Source organism: Geospiza fortis, unplaced genomic scaffold (assembly GCF_000277835.1).
Source record: "Geospiza fortis unplaced genomic scaffold, GeoFor_1.0 scaffold237, whole genome shotgun sequence".
In the NCBI taxonomy this organism is placed as follows: Eukaryota; Metazoa; Chordata; class Aves; order Passeriformes; family Thraupidae; genus Geospiza; species Geospiza fortis.
In genome coordinates this window covers 4,349,799-4,371,498 of record NW_005054319.1, presented here as the reverse complement: position 1 = coordinate 4,371,498, position 21,700 = coordinate 4,349,799, and the positions used below count along the sequence as shown (strand labels likewise).

The 21,700-nt window shown below is 44.5% G+C and overlaps 1 protein-coding gene and 2 non-coding genes across 3 annotated transcripts in view; 2 read left to right on the top strand and 1 right to left on the bottom strand.

Annotated features, from left to right (window-relative positions):
* The first annotated feature begins 685 nt into the window (after positions 1 to 685).
* On the top strand, positions 686 to 767 carry TRNAL-AAG. Its single transcript has one exon. It is a non-coding gene; the product is annotated as a tRNA-Leu (tRNA).
* Positions 768 to 1,386: 619 nt separating this feature from the next.
* On the bottom strand, positions 1,387 to 1,458 carry TRNAP-UGG. The gene has a single exon. It is a non-coding gene; the product is annotated as a tRNA-Pro (tRNA).
* A 3,300-nt stretch (positions 1,459 to 4,758) lies between these two features.
* The window catches only part of POLR3E (RNA polymerase III subunit E), a 24,268-nt gene continuing 7,326 nt past the window's right edge, over positions 4,759 to 21,700 (top strand). Inside the window, exons 1-17 of the mRNA XM_005420379.2 lie at positions 4,759 to 4,920; positions 6,007 to 6,057; positions 6,747 to 6,824; positions 8,322 to 8,437; positions 8,717 to 8,799; positions 9,526 to 9,633; positions 10,083 to 10,132; positions 10,429 to 10,548; positions 11,096 to 11,181; positions 12,205 to 12,249; positions 12,330 to 12,421; positions 13,120 to 13,240; positions 14,907 to 14,988; positions 17,118 to 17,177; positions 18,117 to 18,274; positions 18,553 to 18,617; positions 20,105 to 20,601. Of these exons, the coding sequence (XP_005420436.2) occupies positions 4,807 to 4,920; positions 6,007 to 6,057; positions 6,747 to 6,824; positions 8,322 to 8,437; positions 8,717 to 8,799; positions 9,526 to 9,633; positions 10,083 to 10,132; positions 10,429 to 10,548; positions 11,096 to 11,181; positions 12,205 to 12,249; positions 12,330 to 12,421; positions 13,120 to 13,240; positions 14,907 to 14,988; positions 17,118 to 17,177; positions 18,117 to 18,274; positions 18,553 to 18,617; positions 20,105 to 20,601 (1,926 nt within the window). The 5' untranslated portion in view covers positions 4,759 to 4,806. The remainder of the gene's footprint in view (positions 4,921 to 6,006; positions 6,058 to 6,746; positions 6,825 to 8,321; positions 8,438 to 8,716; positions 8,800 to 9,525; positions 9,634 to 10,082; positions 10,133 to 10,428; positions 10,549 to 11,095; positions 11,182 to 12,204; positions 12,250 to 12,329; positions 12,422 to 13,119; positions 13,241 to 14,906; positions 14,989 to 17,117; positions 17,178 to 18,116; positions 18,275 to 18,552; positions 18,618 to 20,104; positions 20,602 to 21,700) is intronic.

The window sequence follows — 21,700 nt, the reverse complement described above, 5'->3', positions numbered from 1 at the left end:
CAGCCGGGCTCCAGCAGATTTATTTTCTCTATGCTATTTAAATGAACTGCCACAAGGACAGAATTAAATCAAGCTGCATTAAGGCTATGTGACCTTACCCTAGAGAAGGTGGAATTTTTCTCAAAATACAACCCTTCCGTTGTAGTTAAGTGGTGAAAATAACATTAATTCTTTAAGAAAACTCACCAGACTTTCAGGCAAAATGCAGCCAGAGACTCACAGAGGCAGATTCATGGAGAACAGCAGCTGAGGTGCGCTACCACCTGTTTGCACAAGTGTACTGAGTACTGCCATGCTGCTGACTTTTGACTTTGCAAATTCAGTGAGCTGTGGCTTTGCAACGGAAAATTAGAATTTAGAACTTTTTTTAGGCTTTCAGAGGGGGTGCCCTGGCGGTGCCACACTTACCGCGCAGGGGCTGCGCTGCTCCGTGGCATCCACGTGGCAGCGGGCGCGGCGCGGAGGGCTCGGGCACAGCTGTTCCCGCCCTTCCGTCCCTGGGTGCATCGTGCAACTCAAAGTGCCGCCGTTTGGGAACGGGCTGAAAAGGATTCCCCGCATTTTATTTTTCGGGTAGAAGGGGTGTGTGGGCAGAGCGGTTGCTGAGGATGGAGAGGTGTGAAGGAGACGGGGAAAAAAACTGGTGTAGAGTAAAAGTGCTGCTTAAAAGTGGCACGGTCGTAGTGGTAGCGTGGCCGAGCGGTCTAAGGCGCTGGATTAAGGCTCCAGTCTCTTCGGGGGCGTGGGTTCGAATCCCACCGCTGCCAGCAGTTGCTTTTTTTTCTGCCTTTTTGTCTCATTTTCCTTCCTCTTTTTCCCTTTCCTTCACCCGGGAAGACTGGAATTTAAAATCCAAACAAAAGAACCCCCAATACAGTAATAAAAACACACGCACAAAAAAAAAACCAAACTCAAACCGACAACAAAAATCGTACAAAAGTCGCAAAAGCAAATCAAACAAAAATACCACCAAATGCACACACCCAAAACAATTTAAAAACGCACAAAAAAATGTCAAACTCACAACAAAAAACTCACCGAAAAAAAAACCACAACGAAACAAAACAAACAAAAAAACCGCCCACAAATAAGTCCCAAACAAAAAAAACCAACTCCCACCAAAAAATCAAGCCCACAACAAAAAACATTTTTTAAAAAGCAAAAATAATTTTTAAAAAGCCGACCGAAAAAAACCCCACAGAAACAAGAAACCCCCAAGCAAAGAAGAAAAGGCCATAAAAGGTTTTGGACACAGAACCAAAGATCAAAACACACGCGCGCACGCACAAAAGAAAATTAAAAGAGAAAACAAACAAAAACAAACAGGAAAGAAAAAAGGAAAAAATGAAAACCGAAAGAGATAGGTGGAGAAAAAAGAACACTTCCGGGCTCGTCCGGGATTTGAACCCGGGACCTCTCGCACCCAAAGCGAGAATCATACCCCTAGACCAACGAGCCGCTCTACGGGACGGGCACCGCGACCTGACCAGGTGTGTCACACAGTGACCCCTGCCCTGGCAGCACGGCCTGTGCTGCACACGGGGTGAGGTGGTAAAGAAAGGTTCGTGCTTGATGCATAACCTGGTAAAACCCCAAAGGTGTGCTGCGGTGACATCACGTCAGAGATAGGTCCTGGTGCAGAGGAACCCTCTTGGGTTCGCTGCCAGAAGATGACTGTGCAAAGCTGCTTGCAGGCAAGGAGAAAATGAAGCAAGTAATTGGGTCAAAATGGTAATTGCCATAAGTGTATGGAAGGTGCTTTAGCTTCTTCTGGCAGGTTCCATTTTACTGTGTGCCATGGGCCACCCTGAGCTAGAGGGCTGCTCAGAGCCCCTTCTAGAGGAGCCTGGGTGCCAGAGGTAGTTGAGGTAGTGATTCAGGAGATGCCGCTTTTTACATGCTGCTGTTTCAGCATTTATGCTTTCAGGCACTGATCCAGCAGGCATTCTTGGCCTTTCTTTGGCACTGTATGATTATATGAAGAATATTTCAGGTTTCAGTGGTAGCACTTTGGGGGTCCATTATAACTGACAAATTTAGGTAAAAATTAAATACTGGAGCATTTTTTGCAGGCCTGACTAAGAGTCTGTGTGTCAAATGATGTGCAGGTTTGCAATTTACCTTCTTGCAGTTAAGGCACAGTCTTTGATAGTAAAATAAAATTAAATCTCTAATACTCAAATGACCTTCTAAGCTCAGAGTGAGATGCAGGATTCAGTTGCCTCATCACTGATGTTTACAGTTCTTTAACCACAACATTGTTCTTCATTGGTTCTACATTGATGGTGTTATGGGCAGCTAATGAGCAATTTCAGGGATTGGTCCTTGCATTGGTCACTTTGCAGGAGAAATGAGAAGATTTATATCTCTTGCCCTCCTGCAAGCTGATAACTCACACTATACTTTGATTTGCAGATTAGAGGAAAGTCCATAAAACAAAAATGTTCTACCAAAAGAAGTTTGAACCTGCTGACCATATTTGCTGTTTCCTAATGTTTGATTCCATTCTGTAACTCGTGTGGTATCATAAATATATGTATATGAGAAGTGTGGAAATTAACACTACATATGCATATATCAGACATAGGATTGTGTCTGCATGCCTTCCTTCTGATTCAGAGGATTTCTTCCAGTTGCATGAGTATTATGAGTTGTGCTGGGACACACTGCTTCCTATTTATAGATGTGTCAGTCTCACTTTCCAGTAAAAGGATCTGTAGTCATGCTTTGTCTTTACAGGACCAAGAGAAAAATGTAGTTTCTGTAATACAGCATTTCCCCTGAGTAGTGCCAGATGGATTCACAAAGAGGTTTTGTGTATATTTACATAGGCAGTGTTCAGTGAGGGGCCAGAGACCAGGTCCTTCAGGCTGAGTTTCTCTGTCCCTCCTTAGCCCAGGGAATCTTTATTTCTCTTCTCAAAAGTGCAATAACTTTCTCAGAAGAGAGAGAACAAGCCTAGCAGATACTTGGCCTGCAGGCTGTCAGGAAGGGAAGGGTGGTTCCCAGTGTGGGGAAGGGGTGTTTGGATCCAGGTGTCCCACCTTTGGGTGTTACCACATGTCCTCACACACCTTGGGCATCCTCCCACCATCAGCTCTGTGCTGAGTGCAAACTGCAGTTGTGCCATGTCTGCAGAGCTCTCAGGTGTTGGGCTACCTGGGGATGTGAGCAGGGAAAGCAAAAACGGAACTGACAAACCTCATTTCTTTAAAACATATCAGTGTGTGTTTCTGGGAGGAACTGGGTGCCTGATCACAGAAAACACTGGTATCAGTCAGATATCGTATTCTCAGGGTTTTGCTCACAGCCCAGCCTGTGGCTATGATACTGGCTTTTTACTGTGAAGGTGTTCTGCATTTCTACAAAATTACTTCACATAGGAATCTGAAATACTGAGGCATAAATTTTCAAATACAAATGTATGGTACAAAGACCCTGGGACATGCTGGTGCATAAAGAAGTGGAGAATGCCAGCTCAGTACTGGGAGGGGCACTTTTTTGGTAGCGGAGAGAATGTAACTGAAAAATATGGAATTATATTTCTAGGTGGAATGGCAGAAACACTGTAAGCCTGAATGAATGTTAATAACATTTGTATGCAGAATGTCTAGCCTCTCTGAAAGGTTTCTTAGATACCTCTGTGTACATTAGTGTGATATTTGAGAAGCCTGTATGTCAGCTGAAATATACTGAGCTGCCTAAATTGTGTGGTGGCTTGAGTATTTGAAAAAAATGCCATTGTTCTAGATGTAAAATGGATGCTGGGTTCCTTCTTTCCCAGCTGCTCAGTTCCCAGCTGATCCTGGATGCTGCTTGTGTCTCTTTCTCTTCCTCCATAGGAAATCCAGCAAAGAAGTAAGCTGTCCTCAAGGAGTGAGGACAATGAGGGAGAGTTCCTGAACAGATTTTTTTTCTTTGCCTGATCATCTTTGTTGCTAAAACTTTACTTGGTCAGTTTGTGAGAGGTCGTCTTTTTTTATGCCTATCTTGACCAGTACTGGCTGATTAATGTAACATTGTTGCAGTGGCATCCCGAATAATTTGTAAATCCTTTTGTTTGATTTCAGCAGGGGAAAACTATTGTTGATTTAGCTGAGAGATCATTTTTTATTCAGAGGTCTGAACCAGGCACGACACTGACTCCAGCACTGGATTGAACATAATGAACCTTTGTTCCAGAGTATCAAGTCCTCAGTTAATATCAGAATCTTATTTTCATTGGAGTTGGCGTAGTTGCGAGGAAAAATCTGTTCTGCTGCTTCTGGAGGATTCCAGGAAAGGAATCTGCTGCTTCTGGAGGATTCCAGGAAAGGCTGAGCAGTGTGTTCTGGAGCTCTCATTTAGCAGTACAATCTGAAGAGTGGCAGGTCAGGAGACAAGGCTGCAGCTTGTCAGGGAGATGGACCCAAAGTCAGGGTATTCCCAGACTGGAATATCCGAGACAGTGACCCTGCAGGGCCAGTTGTGGCTGGAAAACAGCTGCTGCCTGTGTGTTACTGTTGCACAGCGTAAAAAAGATACACTTTATGCAATTGCAAAGGGCTGTCTTTCCCTCAAGGCACTAGTTCAGGGCTTTCTTAGTAACTGAAGCTTCCACAGAAGTTATAGCAGTTTACCTATTTTTGAGACATTTGCTTGCCTCTAGAATTTTGTGGCCTTTGGTTAAGATTGTTGAGTATCAGGGACCTGTTCATGCAAACACATACATTCCTTCAAAGTACAGACTAAACAGATTATCACTGAAAGGAACCAAGTTAACTTGAACAATACTCTAGGCTGCATGTGGTATGTGACACAGATGAAATGATTCATATGACATTCCTGTTTTCTTTCAGGTTGTGCCAAGGAATAAGCCAAGAAAAAGCTTTGTTTTATCCTAGCATGGCAAATGAAGAAGATGATCCAATTATACAAGAGGTAAATGTGCATTGTAGCAACAATGATTGTACATAAGAATTTTAAAATTATTTTTATTACTACAATTCCCAGTATTCCTACACTGCTGAAACAATGTGTCATCAACATCAGTGATTGTCTTATAACCAACGGCTGGGGCTATGCAAAGAATTATGTTGTGTGGACCATGGTATCTGTTTTGCCAGAATATTTTGTCCATGTTGGCAGATGCAGCTCAGGTTTTTCACCCTTTGTAATCTGTCCATGGCAGAAGAGAAGGTGGGGATTTGCTTCTACCATTGGGTGCTTCCAGTGAACTCCATTGCATGTCTCTGGGAGCTGAAAAAATTGGAATGACTTTGATGATCTGTTAAACATGAATCTGCAGTGTTCATGTCTTCTGCTGAAGTAAGGAGTTGTGTTCTGAGTCTGGACTTCTTTAAAGGACTGCTGTGTCCCAAGAAATAGCCACGGTGTCTTGTCACTTGATAATATGTGAGTTTACACACCAGAAGCACAAGGAAGGGCAAATCCATAGAAGGTGAAAAGCCATGAGAAAAGGAGTGGCAATTGTCAGGAGTGTATCTGAAATGGCAGCTTCCATATGTCTTATTCATGAAACATCTGTGCATTTTCAGTTCTGATGGCCAAGTGCAAGTATTGAACCAGCTTGAGGATGTGGGTGTGTCTTGTCTAATTCAGAAAGATTTTATAAAATACCAGTAAGGAACTTACCTTTCAGTCGTGCTGCCAAACTGAGAACTTCCTCCTCTTTCTATAATTGTGATAACAGATTTGCTTCAGATCCTTGGAGGAAAAAAATTCCTCTTTCACATTTGTTTGCCAAGTTTCCTTAGAGAGGAAAAACAGCTAGAGCCACTGTCTGCTACCTCTTTGTAGTGGAATTTTTAGGTTTGGTTTTTAAAAAGGCCGAATGTAGAATGTCATGTCAAAGTCAGTAGAGAGGAAACTTTTGGCAGGAGAGTCATGAATCTATTTTATGTTAGAGTTCATAATGAAAAGCTAATGTTGTCAGTATTTGAGCTCTAAGGGTTCTACTTTTATTACAGTTGGCATCTGATGAAGGTTATTTGTTTTGCTTTTTAGATTGACGTGTTCCTGGCCAGAAGTCTACTGGAGAAGCTCTATCTATTTCAGGTATTTCAGTTAACTTTTATGCAGTGATAGTTTGTTTAAAATAAATGCAAAGATTGTAACTTAATGCTTCAGTCTGCGAAGGTCTGGGATATAGAGAACCTGTTTGGGTGTCAGTTTGGAGGCAGGACTGAGGCTGGTTATGGTGGGGTCTGTGGGTGTGCAGACCTGGCAGCTTTGGCAGGATGCTGCTGTGCTGGGAGATCTCACTGGGATGCACACTGTCCTCTCAGCATTCCCAGAGGTCAGAAGAGAGACTCATGTGGCTAAACCTGGATCTACTCTCCTGATCAGCAACGTGTGGCCTGTACTTTCTAAACTAACATTTACTTGTAGACCCACAGATATTTTACTTCTAATAACTCTACAGAGAGTTAATGCTGAGGGATAAGGTTTTCTTTTTCTGCTGGACTAATGTGTTACAGGTTATTGTGGTTTGTGAGGGGCAGGAAGGGGTCTGTGAAGGGACAAAAGCAGAGGGCTGGGAGGAAAACAAAAGACTTTCTAGGTCATGTTCCCAAATCCCCTGATGACTCACAAATCAGTCAATTAATGGTTTTTTTCTGGGTGTCTTGTCTCTGAGATCTGGCAAGTGGATATGCATGTGAGGGGACAGGGGAAATTGAGTTGATTTCTGTGAAATTCTTTGATCTTTAAGAAAAGAGGGGTGTATGAAATGATCTGTTTTGCAGTATCCCATTCGCCCAGCTTCCATGACCTACGATGATGTTACACATTTGTCAGCGAAGATAAAACCAAAGCAGCAAAAGGTTGGTCATCATTTGAGTCCAGTCTGTAGAAGTTTTTTTATGATATGCAGAATGTACTTAAGAAAAGCACATTATGCTGTTGAGCTGTTCTAACCATGCAGCTATTTGCAGGACCAGATCTCTGTGCTTGAAGGTATGAAGAGTCTTTTACTGTGTCTGTAAGGTAGAGTTTAGAATAAAAGTTTATAAATCATAGTGGGAAAGCCATTATTTTAACAGAAAACAGAATCACTCAGGGAAACGTAGTTACTGATGATAATTCAGTCTGTTCGTGCTTGTGTGAAAAGAGCTCTAATGAAAAGGTCTGTACAGTATTCAGAGAAGGGTTGAAGAAGGACTGAGCCTTGGAGCCATCCTCTGTTTCAGTGTCAGTGCAAGTCTTGATTTCTTTCTTGCCTGGCAGTGAATCATCAGGAGTCCTTTTGAAATCACTGGGGCAGTACAGGTAAAGTATAGCCAAAGCCACAATCATTGCACTTGCTTGCAAATGTATCCCAGAAATTTGGCTATTATTTTACAATATCTTATTTTAAAACTGCAGCAGTAAATGTCTGTGTTACTTGAATTTGGTTCTGGGAAATGGTTAAGGGAAATGCTTTGGTGAACTTTGGAGTTAGAATGCATGTTGTGTTCATGATGTCTTTTATTAAAATCAGCAAACATTTGCACTGTAAGCCCTGTACAAACCTTTGTAAATATGCTGTCTCATCCAGGGACTTGAAACTAGTTCAGTTTATGAATAACATAAAGGGAAAGAAAAAATAAGATGGTAGCTGTGATACACGAATTTATAAGGGCTTTGACATGCCCTGAAGAAGAATATGCTCTGTATTGTCATAATATATAAATAGAATTATTATGCAGGAGGATGCTTATTTTTGGACATTGGTCTGAAATTTAAAGTGGGGGGGAATAGTTCTTCTTATAACTAAAGGTTTGGATCTTGTTACAATGCTCTGACAAGTGAAAGTCAGGAGTAACTGAAGTCAGTGCTGAGTGCTGCAGTCTCAAATTAGCAGAATGGAGGCCTTTGCCTCTGAAGAGGACAGAGTTACTTTGTATTCTTGGTACCAAACTAGGAGATCCATCTTATGAGGGATTCTGAATGGTTCCTCAGTGATGGGGAGGCTTGAACGAGCTTGCTTGTACACCTGATCTGTACTGATAAGTAAATTGGACTGATAGTGTCATGGAAGGAATCCAGCAAAGTGAATGTGTATTTCAGGACTGCCTAAAGAACTTTGCTTTTTCTGATCCCATTTGTGTACGTGGGAGTTTTTGTATCTCCAGCTTGTTGTTAAAATGACCTCACCATACCAAACCCATCTATGTGCTGTTCAGCTCTGGGTGAGATTTGCCCTGTGGATTTGAATGATGCTGCTTATGTACTTAAGTTTGCTGTAAACCTCTGAAAATGGAAAGTGTGGGGGTGGGTTTTAATTGATATGTTTGGGGTTGTGCCATGGTAATTAGCTGTCTTTCCCTGATATTCTTTAGGTTGAGCTGGAAATGGCCATCGATACTTTGAATCCGAACTATTGTCGCAGCAAGGGAGAGCAGATCGCTCTCAACGTGGATGGCACCTGTACAGATGAAACAAGCACCTATTCCTCGTAGGTGTCCTCTTTGCCTTCCTTTCCTTTCTGGGGTGAGCACAGATAGCTGTGTGTCCACCAGTGGCTGCTTTGGACTCTGTTCTGTAGCAAGTATTCTTGAGAGTAACCTACATTTTTGGGCTGCATCACGAATTCAGATTTGCAGACAGAAGTGATGGTTATTTGTCTGGTGCGGTTGTTGAGATTCCATTTTGGGAATTGGTGCTTTCAGACTTGTGGCACCTGCATGCCACATTGCCTGTGGAATGCCATCTCACTGCCCTCCTCTGCCTGCAGGAAGCTGATGGACAAGCAAACTTTCTGCTCTTCCCAGGCTGCCAGTAATGTTTCCCGCTATGCAGCTGCTGTTTATAAAAAAGGTAAGTTTCTTTTGCTTAACCCTTCCATCAGGGAAACATACTCATTTCAGTGTTAAGATAAGACCTATTTGATTTTTTTTTGGGCCTCAGTTTTAATTGACTGATGGGTCTTTGAAGAAAGGAAAATTTTCCCTTGTCAATGTCCCAAGAGTCCTTGAGTAGGTCTAGCAAAACTGTAAATATCATGTAAAAGCACTCTGGGTTTGTAAATGCCTCCAGAATCTTAACAGTTCATGGTGGCCTGAAATAATATGCACTTGTAATATGAACTTATCATTATTATTTATATTGCTTTCTTAATCTAATTGTGTCTGTCTCATTTTCCTGTTCTGCACTTTTTGTCCCTCTCTTGACTGCCCAGCCCATCACAGAGTTTTGGTCCGGGGGTCATTCGAGATGACAATATGGAGATTGTTTTCAGTGGTTACTATTTTACTAGGGGTCTTCTGGACTATGGGTCAGGCGTGTGCCAGAATGTGGCTCTCTGCAAGATCTGGTTTCAACACAAAAGGCAAAATTACAGAAACAAGTCTTGATCTTTCATATTCCCTTGAAATCCTGAGCACTGGATGAATTTTTCACTTCAATCCTTTTTTACGTTTTGCTGTATTAAATATTTATGCTCAATTGAAGCTGTGGCTTTACAGAGACAGGGAGATAATGAAAAGTTGTGTCCTCGTGCAGTGGAAAAAATCAATTTTGACCATCATTAATTCTCTTTTTCAGGTGAACTTCACTTGACTCCACTACATGGAATTCTTCAGCTGAGACCAAGCTTTACCTACTTGGACAAGGCTGATGCAAAACACCGAGAAAGAGAAGCTGCTAATGAAGGTAAATTCTCCACAGCTGTGTTTTCTGAGGGGAGGTGAGATACAAGTACTCTATAATGTGGCTGGGAAGAGTCATTCTGTTCTGAAGGTGTTTATTCTAACAACACAGTCATTATTAGGCCATTTCTTAGATTGTTTCACTGATTTTGCTTTTTTTGCCTAAATGCTTTTATGGGCACAGTGTGAGGGATCGGCAGAGGGATGGGAGGTGCTGGGAAGTGACAAAGGGTGGTGGTGGGGACTGTGTCCCCACTGCCACTGGGAAGGCCATGGCAGCAGGATGTCCTATCACAGGAGCAGTGTGGTGCTGTCATACATGGCACAGTTTGGCAGGCTGGGATTGAATCCATACATATGGAGTTCTCAGTGTGCTGTCTTCCTGCATGGGCTCCCAGACTGGCTTTGGCTCTTTCACTGCAGCAGTGTGTTCACTTTTGTGTTTTCTGGCAGGTGGTGATTCATCCCAGGATGAAGCTGAAGATGATGTTAAGCAAATTACTGTATGTCCACATTTTCCTTTTTATGCTGGTTCAGGCAACAGTTCACAAGAAAGCTTGAGAGTTCAGAGTGAAATGAAAGGACAGCAAACCTCAGCTGGTCCTGCTGACGTGGGCTGGGGTGGGGGAGGCCAGGTGGACTCACCCTTGTTGCACAGGCATAAAGATGGCACTGAGAGCAAGGGGTGATTCCTTGCAGCTGGGGCCCTTAGTTTGATACTGATACACCAAATCAGTAATGCAGATGGGCTTTTCCCAAGGGTTTTAGGGCTGTTTTGAATGATGCCCAAATCTTCCAGGTCCGATTCTCCCGCCCTGAGACCGAACAAGCTCGGCAGCGACGTGTTCAGTCCTATGAGTTCCTGCAGAAGAGACAGGCAGAAGAGCACTGGGTTCACCTGCATTATTATGGCTTGAAGGTAGGTCTGTGCTGGCTCCTGAAGAGGCTGCCTGGGCCTGGAGGCTCAGCCAAGTTCAGAACTTTTTTAAATCTTTGCCCATGGGAATCAGGGAATCATCAAAAGAGTGAAGAGGAGCTCTGCAGGCTGGAACAGACCCTGAAGTGCTCTGTATCTCCTCTGCTGGATTATGCTTTGGAGTCTCCACACTTCAAAACTGAGAGCTGGACAAATATAAAGGAGATCTGAGTGTAAGAATCACTTGGGTCTTGGATTATAAACTGGTCTTTGTGAAAGACTTGGGAAGCCCATTCAGTCAGGTGTGAGAAATCCTGTTTGGCTAACTTGGGCATGTCTGTCAGGAGGTTTCAAAGGCACAGCAAGGGAAATGTTCCCACATCACATGAGCATCATACACGGAAGTGAAAGCAGAACATCAGGTAGCAAGGTGGAACAAGTGGTGGAATGATGACAGGGTGGTCATAGTTTGGAATGAGAAATCCAGCTGTCTGGCATTCTGTATATTTTCAGTATGTGATAATGACTCTTGTTTTTTCCCTGTTTCCAGGATAGCCGTTCTGAGCACGAGCGCCAGTATTTATTTAGTCAAGGTCATGGCCTTGCTGAAAACACAGAATTAATTAAATCTCCCAGGTAATAGCTTGGTGGTTTCCTACAGAAATGGCATTAATTAGTTGGGATTGTTTTCAGAGTAATAAGCAGGTATATTCTTTAAAAATCTGCTCTGTGAAAATCCTGTTTGTGACCAAAGTTGAATTGTTTAAAAAAAGTTGAACTGTTTAAAAGAACAGAAGCAAACTGGCTTTCATCTTACTGAGGTTGCTTTCTTTGTTTCCCTATACCCTTGAGATTAAAACCTCATGTTTTTACTCAGGGTTGTAGCTTCTTGTACGTTATCACAGCCCTACATTATTTGGACTGTGAATATTGCAAAGGAAAATTAAAACAAAAGCTTCTTCTGGTTAATATAAATTAATACTCTGTAGCCAGTAACTTCCATTGTTAGCAAATCTTACAAAACTTCCCTTTGTGATTTGTGGGGACAACTGAAACTACTTGAAAGGTGTTTGTGTCTGTTTCTTGGTGACTGCAGCTCTACAGGAGCCTTCCATAATGCAGTCAGTGCTTCCCTGTCACCTGGGACAGCCATGGCCCAAGTAATAGTGAAGTGGCAGAGTCTGGCTCTGGTAATGGTGTTGGCATATTTTTCTTGTAAATCAGTGATAGCTGTTCTGAAGAGTCTTTTGGATGTGATTCTTTCTCACAGGCACTGGTAATTGCATGGGTGGGACAGAAATTTTGCTTTTTGCTGGCCTGATTCTCTGTGTGTGTGGGGTTTCACATAACCCTGCTCATGGCTGTCAGATCACCTGTGTCTAATATATTTCCTTGTGCACATCCTCTGTTTGGATACCTCTGCTGTACAAAAGAGCTGGGATTCTGACTCACATTTACTTCATACTCTCACTTTGGGCAGATGAATGTCAGTAGCTTTTACTAGTTCTGAGGAAGTGGGAGTGGAAGGGAGAGCTCTTTTCAGGCTGTTTGTTTTGTAGATTCACACAAGCAGGTTTACTCTAAGTGAGAAATTATTGTACTTAAACCTGGCAAATCTCAAGACAAGCATTTTAAAGAATGTGTTTCCTTTTCTTCTAGTGAATATTTAATGATGCTGATGCCTCCAAGCGTAGAGGAAGAGAAGTAAGTGTTTGTACATAGTGTTCAAAGTCCACATTGGCTGGATTCTCCTTTTCATGGGCTGCAAATCTGTTTATCTGCAGTGAGAAACCAATGGCTCCAAGCAATGTGCTTTCTATGGCCCAGCTGAGGACTTTACCCCTTGCTGATCAGATCAAGATCCTGATGAAGAATGGTCTGTAGCTTTTGTAATACATTTGCACTTCACTTTGTGACTTCTTGTTGCCTCAGATAAGGTGCTTTCCCCAGTATTACCAGTTCTGTCACCCTATCAGACAGACTGTCTGGCTCTTTGATTCTCTGAAGAATCTAAATCCCAAGCCTTTCCATAAAAAGAGCAGAGACAGCTGATTTGACTGTTGATACACTTGCCATCAATTTACTCTTAGAAATTTCTAATTTGATGATAGCTTTCTGGATACACATTCAGCGAGTATCTCCTGGAATGTGGCAGTCTGAGCATGTACAGCCTGCCCTTTGGCATTTTCTGGGAAGTTTTTAATGATACACAATTCATGTGTGTCACCTAGGAATTTTATTTTGTCTCTTTAGGGTTACTCTCTGATGAGAGCAAATCCTGAGGATTTTGCCTCAGGAGCGGCCTGCCTTGTGAGGTATCTCTGCTTACAGATATTGCCAAAGATATAGGTTGAGGTTTTTAAATTATTGTTTTATTAATTTGTGACCAGTTCAGCCAGTCAACTCTGCTGTAACACTAGCAGCTACTTTCAGAACAGATGATGCCTACAGCACAGGGGGGTATACCTAAGGCTTTATTTCTTTCCCCAAGATAAGTCTTTGCCCGTGCACACGCTGAATCCCCGTTCCTGGGTGTGTGAGCGCTGTTTGTGACTCCTTGTGTTTGCCTTGCAGTGAAGGTGATGCCGTTCGCCAACCTGCTGGGTCTGCTGGGCTCGGGCACCGACCCCACGGCCGTGCTGCGCTGCGTGCAGCAGGTGGCGCTGCTGGTCCAGGGAAACTGGGTGGTGAAGAGGTACGGCCCGGCCCGCCTTTGTCCCCGGCACAATCCGCAGGGATTGTGGATCCCTCCGGAATTGCCCCGGCATCGCTCCGGGACCGCCCCAGCATTGCCCCGGCATCGCTCCGGGACCGCCCCAGCATTGCCCCGGTATCCCTCCGGCATCTCCCCGGCATCCCCCCGGGACCGGCCCGGACCGCGCCGGGACCGCCCCGGCATCCCTCCAGGCCCCCGGGCTTTGTGTCCCCGCCCTCAGCCCAGAACACCCGCGCTCCCAACTCGCGTGTGAAACCTTTGGTGTTGTCTGCATCTCAGTGCAACTATTCTGTATCCAAAAGGTTGCTGTGAAAGGATAATGCCTTAGTACCGGTCCCCAAGTGGGATTGTGGCTGAGCAGTGATGTAATCTGTGTTTTTGCATCTGAGTTGTGGCAGGTTTCTGATGTCTGCACTCATGTTCTTTTGTGAGAGAGCTGAGTTCTTGCAGAGATTGGCATCAAATAGAAACACAGAAAATTAAACCAATGTCAGCTATAGTATCTTAGCAAAATTCAGTCCTGTAAGGATCTCTGTGCAGTCCTGTTGCTGTTCATCAGTGGATACTGCTCTTGTCAGCTGAAAACTACCCTCAATAAATCAAGCATGGAGGTGCTGAGTGTACCACATGAATTGGAGTCTGTATCATCCTGTTTATTAGGATAGAGCATCCTCTTGGGAACTGAAATCTAAAATGCAGTGTGATTTTTTTTTACCTGTGTGGAGCCCTGCATGCAGAGTCTCTGGAGTAGCTGTGTTAGGATGAATGGCATCAGCTGCCAGTCCAAGTATGCCAGCAGGATGTTTCAGCTATTGTGGTGCAGGCCTGTATTAGCAATGTGACCAGCTTTTACAGCAACCCTGCTGTCCCTCCAGCTGGTACAGGAGGATACTGGGAGCAGCTTAAGAGACAGTATGTTAGCATTCAGATTGTTCTTAGGTTATAGCTGATTCTTTGCTGCTAGTCTGAGGAGGATGTGAGGATCTCTAGTGAATGGGATGTTTGGGCACAAAGCAGCACACATCAGAGCTTTGAACAGAGTGGGGACCCATTTCTTTGGCCTGGGTAGGATCAAGATCATGAACCTGAGTTGCTGTGGGGCTTTGGAGAGCCTGGTAACACATGTAATCAGCTGGCCCTGCAAGCAGACAAGGACACAGACACACAGTAATGCTGGTCTTGGGGCTGTTGATTCAAGTATGGCATTTTGTAATATTGTTCTGTTAAACCCTTGATTGCTGGGAAGGAAATAAAAAACTGTCTTGCCCGTACATCAGCATTTTGGCTAAATGCTGCCTTCAAGGCTGCATACCAGGTTAGCCTAAGCACTTCTTAGGATCATTCTGATCTTGTTTACATGGATCCAAGGGAGGGTAGGCTTTGCAAGAACAAAGCAGAGCTTGTAGCTGTGTTGCACACACTTGCTTGCCACAAGGCTGTGCTTTGCTGGTCTAAGCCTTTCTGTACTAGTGTAATTTCAGTGGTGTAATTACACCAATGTTAATGCCTTTAATGAAAACCACGCTTTGCATGAAGGTATAATTTAACTGCAGAACAGGGAGGGCATGTTTGTTATGTTACTCTTCACTAATGCCATTTTTCTGGAGTACCTTGTAACTAATTTCTCTTCCTTTTTAATTAACAGTGATGTTCTCTACCCGAAAGATACTTCTAGTCCCCATAGTGGAGTTCCTGCAGAAGTGCTCTGTAGAGGGAGAGATTTTGTTGTAAGTATAAAAGTGTTTGTTGCTTTTAATGAAAACACAGGTGAGGCTTGCCTGGGAGGCCACAACATTGCAAAACTCTTCTGCTCTGCTGCAGCGAGGTGTTTCCTCCAAGGAAGTTGTTTGTGCTTTAATCCTGAAGGTGTTGTTACAAGTCTGCTGTGGGAATGTTGGTGTAGGCTCACTTTGTGTCTGCCTGGCAGGCTCAGATCATCTGTCATTAGCAGCATTCATCCCTTTCTAGCACATGCTGCAGAGCACTATCACATTGCCCCCACAATTCAGTGTGGGGCTTGCAGAACAGCCAGGACTGGATAATGAAGTGCTTGTTTCTCCAGCTCTGTTTCCAAGGGCTCAGGACTGAGGGCTCAGGAGGGCAGTGTGGGTAAGCCTTGTGCTCCCTGAGCATGCACTGGTGATCTTTTAAAAGGACTTTATTCCCTAGGGCTGCTAATCAGTGAAAGGACTTTGTTCCCCAAGCACCTTTTGTGAGCAGTAGCTGCACATGGAAGTTGAAATGAATATGGGTCTTGTAAACACACACATAACCACAGCAAAAAGGAACAGCCTCTGCATTGTGTTTATTTTCACTAACCATGGAAAGAATTAAGGTCCTAAGTGGTTCCTAAGTTCATAATCAGTTTATGGCTTCCGCCCCACCAGAGCAGGTCTGAGTGCACAGCTCTCATTTGTTTCAGTTAGACCTGACTGTTATTGCAGACTTTGTTCATGAGGTTTAGCTCTGAACTGGAGAATGCTGTGCAAGAGACTTTAAGGGTATTACAGTACTACTGTAAGATCAAACTGATGGTGATTGAAGCTGACTTTTCCTTGTCTCTTGGTGGCTGCCCAAGACACTGCCAGATGGAGACCTGGATTCAGGTGTGACCCAGTGACATAAGTGTTTAGGACACAGCAGATTAGGTGACATATCTTGTGTAAAGTTCAGGGACCAGAATTATTGTGCTCAGTTAAGTAAGGGATACTGTTTTAATATTTAGGATGAAAAGATACATTATTTTCATTTGGATTATGTCAAATATACCTTCTATGAGAAATGGATCTGTGTTGATCTTAAAGGCAAATAATTTACTGATTAATACTACAAGAAGGAAAAAGTTTAAATGTTAGGAAATAGAAAAGATCAATATTTCTGGCTTTCAGACAAAGAGAAATGTGTGGTTTTAAGACTCAGAAATAGTATTTAATGCTGTGTGACATCTGTGGAGAAAATGTGTTCTAGCTTAAAAAGTGAACTTTATTTCCCTATATTTGTGTGAAGTTATTAATAAGTTTAAAAAACATTTATGGACTTCTTGTGCTTTGAAACAGAAATGCCCTGTGGCCTAAAGTGAGTGGATTGGGTTTGTGTGTTTGTGGGTACAGAGAAGCTGAATGGGAGAGAAGGAGGCATGGATGATGTTGTAGGCCAGGAAGAAATTGTCAGTAATGAGATTTTGGATTCTTAACAACATTATTAATCTACACAGACTAAAAGAGGCTGTAGCTTATTTAACGGAGACAGGAAGAAATGAAAGGTCATGTTCAGTGTTCTGCCCAAGTCCTGTCAGCCTGCCCTCAGCAGCTGCTGTGCAGAGCACCTGGCTGTGCCCTACCTGGGGACAAGTGTATGAGTGACAGGACATCTTGGCATGACTGAGTGACTGTGATGGGGGTGGAAGAAGGGAACAGGCACTTGGCAGGGGCTCTGTGCTGCTGAAGGGCAGCAGCCATCAGCCTGCACAGGCCCCTAGGAGTGCAAGGAGAGTGTCCCTAGGCTGATGATGAGGTATGAGAGAAGTGACTTCTGGGGTCCCAGCATCACTGCAGTGGTTTTGTTGGGTGTTTTTTTTGTTTTGAAACTAAATGGAGTTTGAGTTCAGGAGATTCTTTGTAGTTTTTGTAGTCATAGGTTTGCCAAGGCACACCATGGACTCTCAAAGCTTTGAGGACAGAAGGAGCCAGAAGATGTTTGTCCCCCTAGCTGGCTGAGAATCACTTACTTTTACATTCTTGAAAGGAATGGGGGTTCTATTTTTGTGGTAACATCGTTGAACAGGCTGATTGCTACAACTTCAGTAAAGCCACTGCTACATGCAGTTGTTAGATTTTCCTCTTTTGTTCCCTTCTAGATGTGGAAGTTCACACAGGACCGCTGGGTGGTGAGAAAGGAAGTAGCAGCAGTTACAAAAGTGAGTGGATTCCTTTTCTTCCCAAATCCAAAGGTGGTGATAAGCTGGCCAAATGTTGCTGTGTGGGTGTAGATAGTGCGTGCTGCTGTGAGCCTTTCCTCTCACAGTGCCTGCTTTGCTCTCCATCTGGAACAGGTACAGATAATACTCTTTCTAGAGAAAAACATTCTGAGCAGCTCCCACAATTTTCCACAACTGCAGACTGACCTTGTAGCTGAGCCACTGGAATGCATTCTGTCCTCTGCTGTGTTTCAGTGGAAAGCTGGGCACAGATTGAATTGAGCTGACTGAAGGTGCTTACACAGCCCACAGAAGCTGCTCTGCTTTGGGTGTCTTAAGAGCAGCTCTTCTGTTGGCATTTGCCAGTTGCAATACTGAGTAAAAACTTTAAAGTAACTCAGGCACCTGAACTTTCTGTTAAAAGTAGCAAATGAATGAGGAACATTAAGTCAAAAGGACAAACCCCAAATTCTTTAAATGCACTAAAATGATGAAACATGAGTCAGTTTATGCACAGACCATCTATTTTTGGAATGTAAGAGCCAGTGCTGCATAAAAGCTGGGCATGTGTAGGTGCAGCATGTCTGGCCTGCAGCTCTAAAATAAGATTAACATTGTAGAATATGCTTCTCTTCCCCATAGAGCCTTTTCATCTCAGTTTGGAAACTCCCTTTTCTTTGCAAAACATGCCATGAGCTATTTGACTCTGGGGTGATTAATCACCACGGCTCTCTGAAGTCCTGGGCTTTTGACAGTGTGTGAAAGTGTTGTGCTGCAGAGCAGGATGAGCATCTCTGACTTAGCTGGGTGTGTGCCACAGAGGTGCCCCATGCACACCAGATCAGCCCAGCTCTCCTGTCCCATGCACAGCGCTCACTGCTGCATCTGTCCTGGCTAAACTGACTTCCATGCTATTTATGCTTTTGCTTTTTCTTTTAGCTTTGCCCAGAAGATGTGAAAGACTTCCTAGAGCACATGTCTGTGGCAAGAATAAACAAAGGTTGGGAGTTCATGCTCCCTTACGATGAAGATTTTGTTAAGAAGCATCCAGATATAGTTCAGAGGCAACAGATGCTGTGGATGGGCATTCAGGCCAAGTAAATATTTTACTGTATTTTGGGGAATAAGCTAAAAGCAAAGAACTGTTTAGTACAAGGGTTCTGTAGACACTGATAGGTAATGTGATCTGTATTGCCTCCAAGTCTCTCCCTCACAGTGCCCAGGCAGTGGTGTGGTGGGAGGTGTTACTGCATCCCTAAAGTCATTCCTGGTTCCTGGAGAGATGGAATGTTCTAGCTAATGGCTAAAGCTGGCATGGCTGCATGCAGACATAACAACTGCAACTGTCCTGGAATATTGTGTCTTTGTCTTTCAGATTAGAAAAGGTCTATAATCTCTTAAAGGAGCACTTGGCACCAAAGAAACAAGAGGCACAATCAGGTAAATGGAATTGTGCTTGGATCATGCTGAAGCACTTGCATGTATTCATCTGCCCATCTGTATTCCTGAGTGATGTTTTGTTCCTCTCTTATTTTGAATGTGGTGGAGACTGGTTTTGTTTAATGTATTTTCTTTCTTACTATTTTCCTCTGGAATATTTAAGACAGATCTTGGTCTGTACTAATGTCACTGAGGTTGGGGTGACACCAGCTACTGTGGCATCCTTGTAGCAGAGCCAGGAGGAGTCTGTGGCCCTGGGGACTCGCTGTTTGACACTGTAAAATCAGCTGGATCTCTTACCCACTTGCTCATTTAAGGCAGCTTGTGGGGTGTAACCAGCTCCTGAAGGGAGGACAGACAGAGCCAGTGCACAAATAATTCTCACCTCTCAATTTAATGTTAATGCAACTTAATGTGAGTGAGGTGATTTTTTACTTCCCTGATTTGCAGGAGGCTCTCTGGTGTGGTTGAGGGCCCAGCAATTACTGGAGGATGTAATGGCAGGAGGCTGTAAGGAGGTGTGAAGCTGTCTGGTTTTGGTATCCTTCTCCACTGGGGATGCCAGTGAGAGTATTAAAGTAGCTGCTCCAAAATCCTAAAAGATTGTGAAAACTTGAGATTCCAGAGTTTTAACTGGACATTTGACTTGGTGCCAGACACTGGAGCAATTGAGGAGTGTAAGCAGGACTGACAAAGGAGCATATGAATCCATTTCAATACCCTGTGTCTGATCTGCTCAGAAGGATTAGGTGGTGGGTTATTTGGAGAGGATTAGTGAGCCTAACAGCAGAGAAGGTAACAGCATGTGTGCTGGGCATGCCTTTGCCTCAAACACTGCCCTCCTTGCTTTGGCAGGGACTGGGCTCCTCTGCTGCCAACACACCCCTTCCTTTCACCTTTGGATGGCTGGGTGTGGAGAGGGGAAGAAGGGCAGGATTCCATGGGAGAGAGCTCCTTCCTGTCCCTTTCACCCCATTACTGGGTACTAACACCAGCAGAGGGTCTGAGCCTCTCGTGCCTTGCACCTCGTGCTGCAGGGCTGTTCAGGGTCACTGTTAACCCTTCCTCACTCCTCCCTGTACCTGCTGACATCCTGGTGCTGCCTCTGGCAGGGGCTGCACCAGCCCCCACCAGCCACTACAGAATCTAAAAGACAAAAAGAAGAGGTGTTGGACAGAAGTATTTGGGTCCCAAGCAGAGATGTGTAAACAGTTTGTATCCTGGTTTCCTGAAATGTGGAAAAGGCCCTGGTGATTGAACAAACACACTTTGCTTTGGATTCCTTGACTGGAATACCCTTCCCCAAACATTTGGCTTTAGAAAAACAAACACACACTGCCCTCAAAAATCCAGCAAAATCCCTCAAAATGTAAAATCTAATCAACAGACTGGGTTTATGCCTTAGATTTCATAATCAGATGATGTTTCCTGGTTTCATTTCACTATGAGCCCTGCTGAGATTCATGGTACCTTTTGTTTCTCACCAGCTCATCCGTTGCTGGTTTCTGGGGAGCAAAGGGTCAACATGGCTAAAGCAAAAGTCAAGCAGAACTATGGGCAGCTGGAGAAGGAGTTCCAGAGGCAGAAGGCAGAGATGAAATCCAACGACAGCTCGGCCAAGCCAGATGTTCCCAATATCCGCATCAAGGAGGAGCCTGTGAGCCTGGAGGAGCCCATGGACACCTCAGCCCACGAGGGCCTGAACAACGGCCTGGTGAACGGCCTGCACCCAGCCCAGGGCCCCTTGGACCCTGTCAATGGCCACCTGCCCGGGGGCTGCATCGACAGGGTCGCCCAGGAACTGAAGGCCTTTGTGTCCTCCACGTTTAAGAAACAGTTTGTGCTCACCCTGAGTGAGCTTAAACGGTTATTTAACCTCCACTTAGCCAGTCTGCCTCCAGGACATACCTTGTTCAGTGGCATTTCAGACAAAATGTTACAGGACATGGTGTTGGACACTGGCTGCAAACAGATTTTGGTGCCTGTAAGTATGGTATTCCCTTGGTGTGCTCTGGGGGAGGGATTGGGGGGGGAGCAGTTAAACATCTGAGATGTGAAATATTTGTGTTCTGTGCTGATGGACCAGAAGGACAGATGTGCTCAGACATGATGGAGCTGCTGGAATTCTGTCTGGGGTCCTGCTTCTGGCAGGCTCTGCGCTCTGCCCTGTTGTCCTTGGGACTCTGTTTCCACATCCAGGGTGTTGGGTGTGATTTGCTGTCCCAGCTTGCTCCTGTTAACATGGGCAGTCCCAGATTCCCATCAGCTCTCCTGGAATTGCACAAGCTCCTTCCCTCGGGGACAGGGACCCAGCTGGGGGGGAAAGGTGACATTGACTGCCTGGGAGCAGCAGGGCACACCCAGCAGAGCCTCTGGGAAGTGGCAAAGCCCATGTGCAGCAGGTTTCCTTGGCCTCTCTGTTTCCTCTGGGCTGTGCAGAGGTGTCTGTTTCTTTGTCTGTATGGAAACAATGTGGGTGATTGCGTGAGACAGAGCAGGGCTGGGAGACTGCATTGCTTAAGAGAGCAAAGGCAATCTGGCATCATGGGAAAGAGCCTAAAAGGAAATTAATTTTACAAGACATCTGGCACTGCTGATTGGGTTACAACCAGAAGGAGCTTGGGAGCAGCTGCCTTTGGGGAGAGAGGAGAAGGAACATGTGAACTGCTCAAAAGAGCAGGAAGCAGGAGGGCTGGGAGAGCCTGGAGCATGGGAGCTGCTGGGGGCAGCAGGAACGTGTTCAGTCGTGTGCAAAGTACATGTTGTGGCACCTGGGAACCAAGCAACAGCCTGGAAATGTCACAGGGAGAGCACCAATTGTGGTGCTTGCTGCTTCCTCTCCTGGCAGTTTCCAGGTCCTGGGGTGGTGCTTGCCTGGAACTGTCTCAGTGCTGGCCAGGCTCTCCCCTGCACCTGGTGTGATGTGTGCCTCTGCCATGCTGAGAGTAAACAGCTAAGATCATCCCTGCTCTGCTCCTTGGGACTGGGGCTTGTTTGCTTTGGAAATTTGAGGATTTTAGAAATCCACACGAGAAGTGAGAGTGCGATCATTTCTCTTTTCAAAAAGCAAAATAAAATCCTGC